Source organism: Nomascus leucogenys, chromosome 12 (genome assembly GCF_006542625.1).
Source record: "Nomascus leucogenys isolate Asia chromosome 12, Asia_NLE_v1, whole genome shotgun sequence".
NCBI classification, from domain to species: domain Eukaryota; kingdom Metazoa; phylum Chordata; class Mammalia; order Primates; family Hylobatidae; genus Nomascus; species Nomascus leucogenys.
The window spans coordinates 68,060,934-68,079,218 of NC_044392.1; the positions used below are offsets into that span (position 1 = coordinate 68,060,934).

The 18,285-nt window shown below is 35.8% G+C and overlaps 1 protein-coding gene across 2 annotated transcripts in view; it reads left to right on the forward strand.

The window, feature by feature from the left end:
* The window catches only part of VAV3 (vav guanine nucleotide exchange factor 3), a 396,199-nt gene that overhangs the window by 339,943 nt on the left and 37,971 nt on the right, over window positions 1-18,285 (forward strand). For both annotated transcript variants that reach the window (XM_030824967.1, XM_030824966.1), the window contains exon 21: window positions 11,279-11,344. In XM_030824967.1, coding sequence (XP_030680827.1) covers window positions 11,279-11,344 — 66 coding nt within the window. The remainder of the gene's footprint in view (window positions 1-11,278; window positions 11,345-18,285) is intronic.

The following is an 18,285-nucleotide window of genomic DNA, read 5'->3' on the forward strand; positions in this document are numbered from 1 at the left end:
GAGGGTAAATGGAAAATCATGTTACCTTCATTTAGAACTGTGACTTTAAAGGGCCAAATTTATGACCTGTTTATAAAATTGCAGTTGTAGAGTTAAAACTAGAGTCCTTTTCAGACTTTTGTTCTCCTACTTTAGTTCTATATGTTAAACCATTGTACTTTGTTTTAGGAGAGTCATTTAATTTTCTAACACCTCTAAGAAAAACACACTTTTAAAGGCAGTTTTGTTCTTTTTTGGTAGAAAAAATAGGAAACAAAACACCACTTTATGTATAACTTTTTGTGTAACAGGAAGAGTCACACAGAAAATAAAAAGTCAGAAAGTAAGTTGAGCTTAGAGAGAACTTGGAGGTTCTCAGGAGGAAGGAAGCATTTCTAGTCATGCTGATTTCAGAGGCAACAAACCTGGGGGCTGGTGGGCTCTTGACTTGGCCAGAGGCAACCAGGTGCTGGATTCTCCGCTACCATCCTCTCAGCCATCCAGACACAATGGTGATGAATGTTCTGTAAGCTGGCTCTTGTCTTAGTTTACCTTGTCAAGAATTTTTACTTCCCACAGGACTGCTGTATTTGGTCTTCAAACAGTCCAGGTGACTCTCTTTTTTACAGATTTTTTTTCTTCATTTTAAGCTGAATAGAAAAATGAAGGACTGATTAGGGGGATCTTTTTCACAGGAAACCTGTTTTCTCAAACCTCCAACCATTGATGTATGTGTTACCCTCTTCCTGGTTTTCCCTTTCACCCCTGTTCTGTCAGCTAAATCCTTCCTTATCATCAAGGCACAATACTGGTCGCCTTTTCTGACATCTTCTCAGAACCAAAAAGCCTTCTATCATAACACCCATCATACTGCGTCCTAAGGGTCTTTTTATCCTTCTTCCTGCCTGGTTAGAGCACTCCAGAAATATAAAAGCTATGGGTTTCATTACTTTATCTCAGTTCCTAGAATAAAATAGGCATTCAGTCCATAGGTCTGGAATGAATAAGCCTATTCAGAGTTGTGATCTCCATAAGGTGTTATTTACAAGTTGTAAAAGGAATTGTTTATTAAATTATACTTTATGATGTCATTTGAAAGACCATTAAAGTATTTATTCATCTTGTCAGATTTAAATGTGTCTTTTTTCTCTCAGAATAATTTTAAAACTACTTAACGTTGTTTCCTCAAATTTCTCATCTATAAAATGAGATTTTAATTCTTAAATGACTCATGGAGTGTTGTGAGAATCATAGGAAGTAAACTTGAAAAGAGATTGAAAAGGAGAAAAAAGTGTATTTGGGTATAATGATTAATGATTTTGAAAGACGTGCTTTATTTTCCAGAAGTGGAAAAATGATAATCAGGTATTTTTTGTTTCTGGTTTTGTTTTTAGGTTTCCTCTTCCCCATATTTAATGTGAAGAGTCTCACTGGCACATATGGTCTCATAGAAGACTATTCTGCCTTCCCAATTCTCATGCCCAGTTTTTGAAATTTCTTTAATCAGAGATTAAACTTTTTACTTCATAATTAGACATAAAAATGCAAATGATCAATTCTGAAGACATTGGTTGATTTAAATAATCATCAGGGTAAAAATCATGAGCCCTTTTCTCAGAGTAGGTTTGATTGAGGAAGACCCAGGGTACCTCACAGAGAGTGGTGGAGACAGGGAAGGAAAGAGAAAGATAGGGGTTTACAGAAAACATACGTTGCCTAGGGAATGTGATTGAGAACATAAGTGATCTGTGCAATAACGCACAACCCAGGAACCCTCTGAGCCTGGAGAAGGGAGGTGCAGCTGAATGGAGTTAGTAGATCTTTCCCTCCAGCACCTCTCCCTGAAACTTCAGAAGTCAGTCACTTCAAAGGATTATTTTCCTTTGCCCTAAATTAAAAGGAGACTTCTAATCCTTTCTAGACCACACAACAATATTAGCTCCAGTAGAATTTTCTAAAGCTGTGTATTTTTCCTCCTGATCTGAAATTCAAGTTTTAGTCTGCATCATCGTCAGAGGCAAATAAGAACATTACAGAAATGTAAGAATCAGATCTCCTTTGTACCGGACACCAAAAGACTCATTGCTTTGGGTTATAAATGAGACAGTAAACATCTCTGGGAACTGGTAAGTGTTTTTCCCCTTCAGATTCCTATCCGAGGGTGTTTCTTCATGATGTCTCAAACTCAGATTTTATCATGGCAATGATCCTTTTAAGGCAGTGTTGGAGCTTGTTTTCCCGGTGTCCCGCTGTTCATCTTGGCTTTTCTTCTAAACTGCCTCTCACCACTGATGTATTAGCCCCATCCCTTGTGTAAAATCTGTAGAAGCCAAGGCAGAATTGAAACTGTGGCCTTGGGGATAAAAAGCTATGTGAAAGTGTAGAGGCTCAGTCGGCATTAGTATGTCCTGTAATCATGAGACCTTGATTTTGACAGGTATTTGCCTGTAAATACTGAGTTAAATCAGAGTCCCTAATTACAGGAAAGGAGAAAAAGGCAGTGTGTGACTGCACTAGAACAAGGGAGGCCTTGGGAGAGATGATTCTAGGAGATAATAGGCATTAGTAAAGGCCTGTAAGAAACATTTTCCCTGGGTGATTATCAACTGGCTTTGATTAAATAGATCATAAACTGAGTTTGCAGGAATATTTCCAAGTGTACAGACTGTATTATGGGAATTGGTAGGCCTCCTGACAAAGTGGGTGAGGTCCTAATTGTTAATTCTCAAGATGGGCATTTTTGGTTAACAATTCTTGTATTTTTCCAATACTTGGTACAGTGCAGTGTAGGTTATAATGTACTTAGATGAGGACACTGCCATCTAAGTAGAAGTTCAGACAATGAAGTATTATCTCTTTTTTTTCTGGAGGGTAAGGGAGTAACATTATGGGAGAAAGTTCTGAGAAATTCTGTTGTGGTCCTTTTTCTTCCATTATTTTATTACTATATAAGCTACATTCTGCCATAATGACTAAAAGTTTGTGTCAATCACAGAATACTTTCAGTGGGCCATGAATTTGGAATTCCGTCTGACATGATTATTGATTTGATACCACAAGTGTTTTCAGTAGAGTATGCATGTGCACATGCCCTTAAGAATTGTGGCCAAATAATTTATCAAATTATAACATATATTGAATTTTAATTATTCATGATAATTTGAATTCCTGAAGAATGAATTAATGAATGCAATTTCTAACAAATCAACCTTTATGTGCTTCGGAAAATAGACCGCTTCACACTGAGTTAAAAATGTCACTAAGAAGCTGAAATGTCCTTGTCTTCTGTAAATAAATGCTATCAGATTAAATTACTGGCCTGGCACAGTGGCTCATGCCTGTAATCCCAACACTTTGGGAGGCTGGGGCGAGTGGATGATTTGAGGTCAGGAGTTTGAAACCAGCCTGGCCAACGTGGTGAAACTCCATCTGTACTAAAAATACAAAGATTAGCCGGGCATGGTGGTGTGTGCCTGTAATCCCAGCTACTCGGGAGACTGAGGCAGGAGAATCACTTGAGTCCGGGAGGCGGAGGTTGCAGTGAGCAGAGATCGTGCCACTGCACTCCAGCCTGGGCAGCAGAGTGAGATGCCATCCCAAAAAGAAAAAAAGAACGATTAAATTACTGACACACATTATCCCTAATTAAGAATTTGTGGATCGAATATTTTTTGGCCAACCACGACTGAGTGGAGTACTGTGGGGGCATTGCAAAAGTGCTTATATAATATAAGCAAAGAACATTGGTGGTAGCCGAGACATTGGAAACCCTTAGGTCATGCTCTCTGTTTCACAGGTGAGGATAATGAAGCCAAGAAGGGTTGAATGACCTATTCAATATCAGAAGGCCAAAAATAAAACCCAGGCTCCCAACTCCCTAATTGTATCAAATTATCACCTCACAGGTTTTTTCCTGATCAAAAATATCACAAAAAGTCTATGAAAATATCCAAAGCAAAAGTGAATTAAGGAAATGGCATTGTCTGAATGAGATCCTTGAAGATCGTGTCCATGTCTGTTCATTTTTTATTCCTTAGTATGTAACACAGTGCCTTGTGCATATTAGGAAGTCAATAAACTTTTCTTTAAAGCACTACTTTTGCTCTTAGTAGAAAAGTAACATTCTTTAAAAATATCTCATGCTGTCATGAGCATTTAGTGTGTATGGTGCTATGACTCAGAATATTTTCTTTGTAATTAGTTATGATTAAAATTGCCAAGGATAGAAAAACATTCATTTGTTGTCTGCCAGTATTAGAAAAGCAAATTTCTTTGGACCTTTGTTAAGCTGGGATTGGTTTTGGGTTCTATGGCTTCTCACCAAGATGTGGTAGAACCTGATTCTTTCCAGATTTTGTATTGAGTAACAACGTGGGTTTTGGCTTACCTACATGTAGACTGGTTTTTGCTTGCCGAATTTTTTTTTCTATCATTAAAGGTATTCTCTTGTTTCCTTCACACACACACACACACACACACACAGTCATAAGACTATAATTTAGGGTTGTATCATGTACATCCCACCCAGTGAGACTTTGGAGAAAAAGCATTAAGACACCCATGATCAGAGGATTCCCTTTCTTGCTGCAGAAACACAGGAACCTCACCACATACATTTTTGAGTAACAGGAAAAACACTCGGTAAAGTCTCATTCCAGGGTTGTATTCATCTCAAATCTAATAAGTGTAGATGTACAGATTATGGCTTTTAGTGGGTTTTTTTCTCAGTATACATTTCACAACTTTTAATTTTTAAGGGTTTTTGATGCTTCCATCTGCCAAAATTTCAGAGATGTAGTAAATACAATTTTGTGTGAATTGGAAAAACCATCAACTATAATTGAAGCCTTTGTCATGTATTTTGATGACTCGATGCAATTATAAACCCATACAAATTGAAGGTAAATTTAATTTCAGAGATCCTAGACCAAGGTACAAGTTTCTTAGACTTATTCAGAATTCTAAACCAATGACAGCCACTTTACAAGAGAACTATGCCAGAGAGATGGACATTTTGTACTGTCTTTTGAACAACCTCATGAACTTTCACTGTTTATACATTGGACAAAAGTTAAGGATCATATCCCCTTTTGACTAAGAAATAACAAAAATGAATAGCTTATGGTTTTGTTCTTTTGTATGTGCACATGAGTATTTTGGAATTAATGGTAGTGGCCATCATATAACCATATGCAGTTATGTTTGGCAAGTTTTCAAAGTGCTCACTGGTAGAAAATGCATATCTTACTCATCATATAGGAGGCAATTAACAACGAAAGAGTATGTGTACTGCCAAGAAAGCATTTGAAAAAAGGAATGGACTATCGGGAATATAATAGTTCCTGTTCAGGTGAAAGTGATATGAGAGTGCATGTTCCTTGCGGCTTAGCAAGTTTACTGAAATATAAAGAGAGTGGTAGGATTGTACATAGGATTAGACATTTCTCTTTTAATAACACATGTATGGGCCAAATAAAAAAGGAGAACTTAGAAATGAAATAACTGATTGACAATAATCAAAAAGGAATATTATGGATAAAATAAAACAAGTATTTAGCATTTGCAAAGTACTTTCATGCATATTAATTCTTTGATCCTTGTAACAACCTGGTGAGGCATGTGTGGCAGATCTTGTCATCATCTCTGTTTTACCACTGAGACTTGCAAAAGGTTGCACATCTTTTTATAGCAGAGCTAGAAATAGAACAAGCTCTTCTGATGACACATCCTATGATACTGCCTTTCTGTGTTTTCCAAGAACTATCCCTTATATATATGTAACTGATGATGGTTACAATATGGCTGCAACTGTGATTAAAAATCTCTCCTTACCAAAGGCCAGTTTCTGACTGGGTCTTTTCCTGATCACCTCCTCTTTGCTGTTTTTTTTTTTTCTTTTATTACATGTCCTCACAAACTTCATCAGAATAATTCCAAAAATAGTGTGTTCATCTTTCTGTCCATCCTTCCTTCCATCTGCCCATCCAATCAATAAACTAATTTGTGTGTACAGTGTGTTCACCTATACTCCCATTATTCATGGCCATGCTGTACATCTTCTTTCCCCAAGCACTCAACCTATGTATTTCTGACAGCGGGAAGTGACTGGGCAGGGTGACAGTTGCTCTGACCATTACCCATGTGTGTGATAAATTGCTTAGTAATCTCCACAGCACCATCGTGCATACATTGAGAGTGTTTAGGGCATTGTAACTTGGGAGAATTTCCAATCATTCATAAATAACCATTAATCTGTCCCTTTTACATTCAGCTTTCCACATCTGTTTCAAATTGTTCAGTGCTATTCCAGGAGTGCATTAAAGCGCCAATCCAGGTAGTATTAAGGGGATAAATGAGCCACAGAGAAGAGACACTGTATTTTTCTCAAAGCAATTCTTTCTCCTTTTTACAGAGTTAGGAGCCAAGCAATTTACGATTAAGATTTTCAGAAGATATGCTTTGTCATTTTAAGCCATCCCTGTCTGTGGGTTTAAAAATGAGGTTTTAGCTCTAGCATCCTGGCATACCTTAATGTATTTCTGTGTACAGGTAGATTGTGAGTATCATTTCTACCAGCAAACCTGAAGTAGTTTTAATTCATTATGATTCAGTGTGGATTCTTATTGAAGAAAAATGAAGAATAGTTAAAACCTAAGGTCAGTTAGAAATAAATAAGTGCCTGAGTATGCATTTATGTTTGTGATGTTCGGGAATGTCAGAGGAAGTTGTCAACAATTTTAGTTTGATACATTTTCTACAGAAAAAAAAAACTGCTTTTCAGGAAAAAGGCATTGTTATTTTATGAATTATAATTTAATATTATGTTGCTTTATGTCTGCTCCAGGTAATTGAATAAAAATTATAAAGGTGCATTTTTTTCTTACCATATAGTACCCATAAGCTATTTTCTCAGGTGCTTTCCAAAGAATGTATTTTCATAAGAATGACCCAACCTGTACTGTTGGATTTACAAAAGTCTCATCACATAGTACAGAGATGCCCTGCAGAATAAATGCATATAAAGATAGCACCGTATGGAATATCAGATGACATGTAAGTGTGAGAGAGGAATGTTTTCAAGTTGACTTTGAAGATGTTCAGGGACTTACAGAACAAATATGAGGCAGGAGGATAACTAAAAGATGATTCCCTATCTTTGGCATTTGTAATACTCATAAAAGGGATGACTAGCTGATTATCTGACCTAGAATAAAATGCCCACACAGTGATGTAAAGAAGAAGGAAATTCAGTTGCATGTCTGTCACCAAGGTTAGTAAAAACCTCATATCATCACATAAAGTGCACTAAATCATTAGATTTGAAGTTGGTCTATTTCATAGTCACAGTCTGCAATTTCATCCATGCGTAGGGGATTGACAGCTGCTCCACCCATTAGTATTAATGAATTACCAATGTACGTCCCACACACATCCACCAAGAAACCAAAGAAAGCCCTCCTACACACTACTTTGTTTTGAATCCTCCAAATGTTGTAGGATAGCTATCTTTTTAATAAGTAGATATTATTGAGTATAGCACATATTATCATAGCTAAAACTGATGAGACTAGGAATTAGTAAGTAATTGCAACTTTATTCATATGTTAAAATAGGTTAAATTATCTCTCATCTCTCTGTCATCTAAAGAATGCCTATGACCATTTAAGAAATGTGACCTGAACTGCTAGGGCATTTTATTAAAGAAAAAACAATTCAGAATGACATTGGCAGCCTGTGTAGTGAAATTTTTTCCCTCCTGAAGGACCTCCAAGAGTGTCCTTTAAATGAGGTGAAAAAGAACAAAATGAGTTTTGATATGATGACCATGTGTACTTGTTTACCCAGAACGGTTCAATTTATACCATTTGTTCTGGCATAGTTGTTAGTCACTACCCATTTACTCTCAAAAGGTCCCGATTTGAACGGAAAATTATATGTTCATCTAGTTTTAGAGCATTTCTTATACAAACACGGTCTCTTCCTCTACTGTCTAGTATGATTTCAGTTCCCATTTATGTCTTTTGTGTGGAACACCTGTTCCTAAAAAGGAAGAAAGAAAGAAACAACTATGCCAGTCCATACACCTTCATCAGCTAAAGAATTCATCTCTTTTTCCTGCTATTTTATTCTTTGGGTTCTCATCTTCTTTTCTTTGCTTTGTGACATTGCACTCCCAACACTGTTCTTATAGAATATGTCAGGGACAAGTCAAAGAATGTCACTATATGAATATTTTCCTATAGAAACAGGCAGCTTAATCCTTTTCAATGCTTGTCTGTGTGAAAAAAAAAGTGACATATAGTCATGAGTTACTTAATGACAGTGATACATACTGATAAATGCATCATTGTGTAAATGTTATGAAATGTAGTTATACAAACTTAGACAGTGTAGCCTACTTCACACCTAGGCTACATGTATAGCCTCTTGCTGCCAGGCTACAAACCTGTATCGCATATTACTGCACTGTTATAACTACTGTAGGTAGTTATAACATTTGTGTATCTAAACAGAAAAAGTACAGTAAAAATATGGTACTATAATCTTATGGGACCACCATCATTATAAGGTTAGTCATTGACTGAAATGTTATCGTGTGGCACATGGCTGTATTTTATTCTTTTTAATGAAGAGGAATTTAGGGCCATGCTCCTCATTGACAGTGAACTATCAGATTGAGTTATATCTCCCCTTAGAAACATTTATTAAGGGCCTACTCTGTGTCTGACATCTTGTTATACAAAAATGACTGAGAGATTATCCCTTATGCCAAGGAACTCACAGTCTATTAATAGAGAAGACCATGTTGAACAATAATTGCATATACTACTAGAAGTGAATACTACTAAAGCACTACTACTTTATGTATCACCAAGGGTATGGAAAGATGCGGTGGGAGAATAGGCATGGGATTCAATCTGGGATCTGCTCCTTGGGGAAGAGATGACAAAGTAGGTAATGTGCGAACTGAGTTTTGGAGGAGGAACAGAATGAAGGTATCAATTTACGTGAGGGGCTCTGCATCAGATTTGCTCTGAGAAAGTAGATAGCATTACATTGGCCAACATACACTGTCACAAAATACCACTTATTCTCCTGTACACTGCATTCTATTGATTAAAGCCTCTTGTTGTTGTTCTGAAGAAGAGTGGAAGTTGACAGTTTACTATTTTTATAATAGCCATAATTTTCCAATTTGTTGATACACCTTCAAATATACTTTGGAAAGACCATTACAGAGCTCTCTCTTTCGCCTTTCCTCTGCAAAATAGACTTATTTCCTTTGTGTACTCTCAAAGGTCTTGTTTGTTTGTTTTTTAAAGCATTCTTATTCTTTCCTCTTCTGAGCTTAATCAGTGTATGGTTCCCACCACACACCCTTATATTTTGCACTCAGGTAGCATTGCAGTGCATTTATATATAAAGGTCTGGCTAGTGGTATAGTCCCAAATACCATACTTATTTACTTGTATCTCACTGCCATGCTGAAAACAAACCATTATAGAGCACTTGATAAACACAGCTGAATGAAAGAAAGAGTTCATCCAACTTTGTAGTTACTGCTACCATCCCTCCCAGGTGTCTGATTCCTCTCTCTCAGGATCGTTTCTTTCTGCCTTGTTGTTTCACTAATTTCTGTAAATTCTGTCTTCTATCTTCTCTCTACATTTTTTCCAAGTGATGAAGCCTTGCTCCAATTTCCAGATTCCTCTCTAAGACACCTAAGTCTGTGTTGTTTGGATGGATTCTCTAGTCACCTCCTGCCTCCATTCTTCATACTTTTCCCAGTCTTTAACTCAGAAACAGGTCATCTTCTCTTCCCATATCTAATCCACTGGCCAGTTCAGCAGACTCAGTTAAATAGTGTCTTCAGCATGTATTTCTCTCCCTCCAATCCCTTTCCTTACCATGGTATCAGTTTCCTTGTGATATTCTCAACTCCAAAAGTGAGACCCATCCAAGAGCCATATTCCACATTGGTGCAAGTTTAAGTCTTCTCAAACATACAACACCTTTAAAGAAATGCCATCACCAATGATAGAATTCAGCGATAGAATTCAGCTATCACTGTCAAATTGTTTCCTATAACTACTTTTTATATTTAAGTCCCACTGTCCTTCTTCATGAGTCTCTATTATGCTTGTACAGAGAGGCAAGGCAGAGCCCTGAAGTTAGAACATCTGAGTTTGATTTATGGCTCTGTACTTGTTAGCTCTGTGACCATGGGCAGATTATTTACCTTCTCCATGTCTCATTTTCCTCATCTGTAATGTGGGGATAGTAACTGGACCTACCATAAAGGATCATAGCAAGGATTAAATAAAACACTCGGAGCAGTGTCTAGCACATATTAAGGATTCAATAAGTATTAGTATTTTTGCAGTTTAACGATAAAAACCACAATTACTTTTGCACCAACCTAATAGAGTCCCATTCTCCAAAATCTTATGGTCTTCTTCTGTTAATAAGTATCCTATTTCTTTTTTCTTAAATCTGAAAATCATCCAAAACTTACATTACACTGTTTTCTATTTTCACATCTTGAAATCTCATCTTGCTAGAAAGACATCTCATGTCTTCTCTTAGACGAATAGTATCCATTTATATGGAATTCATAATTATATGCTTTCACAAAATTCATATGATCTGCTTATGCCAATGAATATGAAGGTGAAAGAAACTGCTGTTATCTCTCTATCATAGGTGTCCCCAACCCCCGGGCCACGGACCGTGGCCTGTTAGGAACTGGGCCACACAGCAGGAGGTGAGCTGCCAATGAGCAAGCATTACTACCTGAGTTCCCCCTCCTGTCAAATCAGTGGCAGCATTAGATTCTCATAGGAGTGCAGACTTGACTGTGAACTGCACATGTGAGGGATCTAGGTTGCACTCCCTTTATGAGAGTTTAATGCCTGGGGTGGAACAGTTTCCTTCTGAGACCACCTGCCACGCCCCCAGCACCCACCCCACCTCACCCCACATCCCTGGGGCCAAAAACGTTGGTGTCCACTGTGCTAAAGGATTGAGAGATATAAAGCTAACAAAATTGAAGGGTAGATTGAAAAATAAACTTGAATTATTTTATGATCATGACCTGAAACCACATGTAAAGTTGAACAACCAAGAAAACTCTCTCTGCTTTTGCTTCCTTTTCTGAGCCACAGTAAGTTAATGCTCAGGACTGGATATAACACATAAGGAATTCTAAGGATCCTAAGTAACAGTGCTGTGTATGGGGCATCATGGGGTTATTATTTGCAGTAAATTCATTCTCAACACTGGCATTTTTTTTTCTTAGGGCAGAAATTTAGCATCCGGAGAGGTTGGATTTTTTCCAAGTGATGCAGTCAAGCCTTGCCCATGTGTAAGTATTAGTATCTCAATTTTCTCTTGCTTCATTTTGTTTTTGATCCTGTGATTAATTGTGCAAAAATCTACAAAGGATGCTGGCCAGGTCAGTTATTAATTTTATTAATATTTTCTGGAAGAATCATTATTTTCAACATCATTATGGTTCTATTGTCAGAATATGTTTTTAAATATTAAGAAAATATATAGAAGAGGTAAATTTTACTTAGTAGAATTTATAAAACCAAGTAGTCTAAAAGGTTTTAGAAGAAATAAACCACAGCTACAAATTAGACGCATTGTACAAGTTTCTCCTTTCCCACTGAACTGAGAATGGTACGGTCTGCCTCCAGTCACTTGGGTTACAGAGCAATATTACACTTCAGCTGATGTCTTTGAAAGCTTGCTAGAAAATGAAAAGTCCACAAATTTTTCAATCAAATGACTAAATATATTTTCTATACTTCAGTATAGAAAATTTTTATTTCTAATGTCATAATGGAATTTTCTGAAAATATGAAACACAGATAAAAGGAGAACAAATGAACACTTACTCAATTAATATTATGGGTGAATGTAACCTAAAATGTACTCTTGGGTATGTTATAATACTGATAAATTTCTGTTTAACATAACATGATTTTAATATCATAATTTGGTATTATGGGTGACGTTTTCCACACAACTTTTTAAGTTATTGACTCCAAAGTAAATGAAATTTCTTTACTAATATGGTGGAGATGATTGCCTGAGGGGGAAAAACTCCTCTTAATCTATCGTGCTTGCTATATTTCAGTAGTTACTGAATTTCCAAACTGGACATTCTTTTTATTGTTAGAAACATGAGAATCTGCCATCCTTGGCTCTAGAATGTGCACTATAGGATAATTTACTCCACTCATTCAAGCTTAATTATTTTCAAAATCAAAGAGAATAGAAAAGCGTCTGTTACTCTGTTGGTTCTGTGATCTAATATCACATTTTTTTAACTTTTATTTTAGGTTTAGGGGTACATGTGCAGGTTTATTATTTGGGTAAATTGCATCTCATGGGGGCTTGTTGTACAGATTATTGTGTCACTCAGATTCTAAGCATAGTACCTGATAGGTAGTGTTTAGATCCTCACCCTCCTCCCACCTTCCACCCTCAAGGAGGTCCCTGGAATCTGTTGTTCCCTTCTCATGTCCATGTATACTCAATTTTAACTTTTACCTATAAGTGAGAACATGTGTTACTTGCTTTTACGTTCCCGTGTTAGTTCACTTATGATAATGGCCTCCAGCTCCACCCATGCTGCTGCAAAGGGCGTGATCTTGTTTCCTTTTATGGCTGTATAGTATTCTGTGGTATATATGTACCATATTTTCTTTATCCAGAAACATATGGGCATTTAGATTGATTCCATGTTTGTGAATATTGCTGGGATGAACATACGCATGCATACCTGTATTTGTAGAACAATTTGTATTTCTTTGGGTATATACCCAGTAATGGGATTGCTGGCTCAAAAGGTAATTCTGTTTTAAGTTCCTTGAGAAAATTGCCACACTGCTTTCCACAAAGGCTGAATTACTTTACATTCCCACCAGCAGTGTATAAGCATTCCCTTTTCTCTGCAACCTTGTCAGCATCTGTTATTTTTTCACTTTTTAATAAAAGCCATTCTTACTGATGTGACGTGATGTCTCATTGTGGTTTCAATTTGTATTCCTTTAATGATTAGTAAAATTGAGCATTTTTTCAAATGCTTTTTGGCCAAACGTATGTATGTCTTCTTTCCAAAAGTGTCTGTTCATGTTATTTGTCCACTTTTTAATGGAGTTGTTTTTTGGCTTGTTAATTTATTTACATTTTTTATAGATGCTGGATATTGAGCTTTGTCAGATGCATAGTTTACAAATATTTTCTCCCATTCTGTACATGCCTGTTTACTCTCTTGATAGTTTCTTTTGCTGTGCAGAAGCTCTTTAGTTTAATTAGGTCCCATTTGTCAAGTTTTGTTTTTGTTGCAGTTGCTTTTGGCATCTTAGTCATGAAATCTTTGCTGGGTCCTATGTCAAGAATGGTATTTCCTAGGTTATCCTTCAGGAGTTTTATAGCTTTAGGATTTACATTTGTCTTCAATCCATCTCGAGCTGATTTTTGTATATCATATAAGGAAGGGGTTCAGTTTCAGTCTTCTGCATATGGCTAGCCAGTTATCCCAGCACCATTTATCAAATGTTTAGCTGCCACTTACAAGTGAGAACGTGTTATTTGCTTTTCTTGTCCTGTGTTAGTTCACATATGATAATGGCCTGCAGCTCCATCCATGTTGCTGCAAAGGACATAATCTTGTTTCTCCCCTTTACTGAATAGGGAATCCTATCCCCATTGCCTGTTTTTGTCAGCTTTGTCAAAGATCAGATGGTTAGGTGTGTGGCATTATTTCTGGGCTCTCTATTCTGTTTCATTGGTCTATAATGTTACATATTTTTTGTCTTGTATTACAGTACAGTCTTGAAAGATTATTGAAGTTTGATACCACTCTTATTCAATTAGATAAACTAAAATTATTGTCTATCTAGTTTTTGGACTTTGTATGAACAAGATTCAGGCTTCCTATCTGTAAAGTAGTGATGTATATATGTAGGCAGGTGGCAGGATATTATACATTCTAACATTAAGAAGTTTGGGAACCTAAAGACATCAAATCAAGAATATTAAGCACTGAATATACCATGTACTGTTTTCTGTTTACATCCTCTTGAATAAGGCATAAAAATGAGCATTTGAAGTTTTGTTTTAGAGATAGTCTGGCACAAAGTAGGCATTTAATACATTACTGTTGAATGAACAAAGGAGTGAAAAAGCAAATGCAAGTCCCTAGCTGTATATAGAACATTACCAATTTAATACTAATTAAATCAGCCTGTAGAATCATATTGAATGATATTTGCTGACCCAAGAAGTGGCTAGAAGGAGAAATATGTTTAGAAATTTTAAGATGACAGAGTAGTAGAGTAACTTATAATTGTAAGCAGGACTACTAAATATGGTTGTTTTATATTAGTAGGTAGCTACTTTAAATTTTACTGCTTAATGAAATTATAGATTAATTTTGTTAATTATAGGGCAAGTTAAGTGAAGATAAATAGAGGGGAATTTGAAGGGGAGAGGATAGTTTGAGGGAGTTTGGAAAATGGTATTGCTTTTGATTCTGGGATATATTTTTTATCAGATAAGGGTCCATGACTAGTGCTGAATGTTCTATTCTGGGCTTAAAATTTATTTTCCTGCATTTGCTACATCTATCTCCTCAAAAGTTCTGATATAGGCAGGTAGAAACCTAGAACTGAGGAAAACACAGGCAGTTCATAAATGGGTCAACTTCATTTCTAGCAATACGGCAACTAGAGACAAAGCCTGGAACTGCAGCACAATGCAAACTTGGGTATATCTCTGATTCCAGGAGCCCTTGGTAGATGAACTAGGAGAAAACCCATCCCACTGATGATGATATGCCTACCTTGGTATTGGTTCAGGATTGGAAAGAAAAAAGGAAAGCAGTCTCCCCTGAGAATTTCTAACCTTAAATCCAAAACCATCCAGATGAAGGGCTGGAATTCATACCAGCTCTACTACCTAAATAATTCTAAGCTAGAAGTGTAGTTTAAAATTATTCCAGATTATTCCACTGCACTCCAGTCTGGGTGACAGAGCGAGACTCCATCTCAAATAAAAAATAAAAATTAAAAAAGTTATTCCACATTGATTATTCTCCCAATGAAAATTCAAATTCTCTCTGGATTGGAGCCTCTTTGCACACATTCCTCAAAGGATTTTTATACATAAAGTCCTAGGGAACATACATTCACAATTTGGAATCATTAAATCAATCCAGAAACAAACCACCTTATGCCAAGATCAGCAGAAACAATAAAATATATAATTAAACCCACAAATATAGCAAATATTTGAATTTTAGATACTAAATTCAAAATTTTACACTTACATGGTTTAAGAAATTAAAGGGAACGAAAATCTAAGAGGAAAGCAAGACACTAATAGGGTATATATGAAAATAATTCAGGTATAGTAATTGAAATAAAAGCCTTAATGGACATATTACATGGCATATCAGACACAGTTGTGTAGGAAATTGGAGGAGAAATCTGAAGTAATTGCTCAAAGAACAGTTGAGAGATTAAGCAGTTAAAAATAAAATAGAAAATGGAGTGATGAGATACAAATACATTTAATAGAAGGAGAGAATAGAGATAATTGTAGAAAAGCAATATTCAAGTAAACAATGCCTGAGAACTTTCCAGATTCTATAATAAAACTAATCTTCAGAGTCAAGAAGCATATATTAAAATTAATCAACGCCTGGATGCATTGTAATGAAACCAGAAGACGCTAAAGACAAAATATTAAAACTGAGAGAAAAGACAGATTATCTATAAAAGTTTGATTATTAGACCCAGCTAACAACAGCAGTAATAGAAGCAACAAGAGTTTCCAGTTCTGGTAACTGTTGAATAGCTCCTATTGGACCAATACTCCCACACATAACTGTAAGTTGTGGACAAAATATCAAAACAAAACTATCTGAAGGCACTGCCCAGGAGAAGATTGACACTTGGAAAAAGGAATGGCACTAGGGTGAGTTTCTTTGTTTTATGGCTAGCTCAAAGGCAGGCACTGGATGGTACCATGCAGGGTAGCTAAAATTCAGATAGAAACCTTATGGTATTTCTGGCTTAAAGAACCAGATTATGGAGTGAGTTTAAAGCAGTCTCAGCAGCTGGAAAAGGAGGTATGAAATCTTAAAAAGACTCAGAGAGAGGAAACCTCAAATTCTATGTATAAACTTTAAGGAAAGCCAGGTTCTTTGTAGGAACATAAGAAAATCCAGAGCCTCTACAGTTCATCATTCATTCAAATTGTCCAAGATACAATATAAAATTACTCAGTATGCAAAGGAGCAGGAAAATGTGAACCATACTTAACAGAAAAGAGAATGAAGGGAGATCAACCCTGTGATTTCCCGTATGATGACTTAGGAAAAGATTTTAAAAGCAGCTATTATCACGGTGCTCAAAGACACAAAGGAAAACATGTTCATAATGAATGGACAGAAAACCTCAAAAGAGAAATAGTAACTACAAAAGAACCAAGTAGAGATTGTACAGTGTGAAACTACAAATGTCTGAATTAATATCTGAAACAATAAGAATACGTTAAAAGTTGTGAGAGAAAATTACTATCCTCTTAGAAATTTCTCAAAAAAAGGATGAAATAGTGATAGTTTATTCAAACAAACACAAAATTCACTTCTAAGTGTGCCATCTAGCTTCATAAGGTATACTTCAGGAAGAAGCACACATAAATAGACACATATTTATTTATTTATATATATATAGACCCATATAAACATTTCTGTATGTGTGTATATATATATACATACATATATATATATATGTATGTGTATATATATATAATTTTGTATGGATACTATATTCTCAATAAAATGTTTTTTAAAAACTGTATGTTCATAGCAGAAGTTTAGCAGTGTTAATAGACTATGGTGCTGGCAGAAAATGGCATTAGAGAAAAATAGTAACCATATGCTCAAAGATGAAAAAGTTCACAAAAGGAAATTAACTCTAATCTTAAATATGAAGTGCCTGTCCAGATAAGGACCCATAGTACACAGAAGAAAGTGCAGAGGGCCTATGACTGATGGAAAAGAATAGGACCCCACCTGAGTAATCTCAGTAATAGGGATCATGGCTGGGAAGGTAGTCCTGGATCTTCACATGTGAGAATGCACCCACTGAAGAGAGAAAAGCTCTAGTGGGACACTTCAGTGTGGAACAGCCTCAGTTACCTGTTTTGTTTTAGAATCTTCTGTCACTGTTTCCTTTTTTGGGTCTCCAGCCTTTTTAACAGCCAAAGGAGTCCACAGCCAGAATATTTTGAAATTCTTTACTCTCCTCCTTCCTGTCTCCCTTTTTTTTTTTTTTTTTTTTTTTTTTTTTGGTTCTCTACGGAAAGCTTGGTTTAAGAATAAATATATACATTATACTTTTAAAGAACACAAGGAGAGGGAAAGAGGAAATATTTTTCGCATCAGATTTCAGAAGCCATGCATATCTTATCATCAAAGGGGAAACTATTGAAGATCAGTTTATTTGTGAAAACAAAATTATGTAAGAAACTATTTGAATGATTAGAATGGGTATAATTTACCTTCAACATTAATTGCTGTTTATTAGGATTTTACAAAGTGGTGATTTTAAAAATGTAATCCATAGGATAAAAATATTTGAATATTAATAATCAAAGAAATGTTCTGACTAGAAAGATGATTTTTGATACAGTTTGAGTATTCCTCATTTGAAAATCTGACATTTGAAATGCTCTAAAGTCCAAACTTTTTAAGCACTGACATGATGCTCAAAGGAAATGCTCATTGGAGCACGTACAATTTTAGATTTTTGGATTAGGGATGTGGAATGTAATTCAAATATTCTAATTTTTTTAAATCCAAAATGTGAAACATCTCTAGTCCCAAGCATTGCAGATAAGGGATGCTCAACCTGTAGATAACTCTTGACCTGGAAGGACAAAATAGTAACAGCACATTATGAAGACCAGCATGGCTAGAGACATGTTCACATTGGCTAGTTCTCTGAAATACTATAGTTTTTACTGTTCCAAATGAGGGAACAGTATTTTCAATCACCAAATATAAAAATCCATTAATAGCATGGAATGCATATATCAGATATTTGGACATGAGTCAAACTATCTGTACTCCTTAGGAATTTTTAAAGTAACCCTCTCTATAGAATATACTTTATTTCTTATTTTTAACATTAATATACCTGCTTTGTCTTTGTTCATTTTCTATTTGACCATCAGCAGCTACAAGTTTTCTTTCTTTCCTTGAATAGCAAATGCAATATTTTT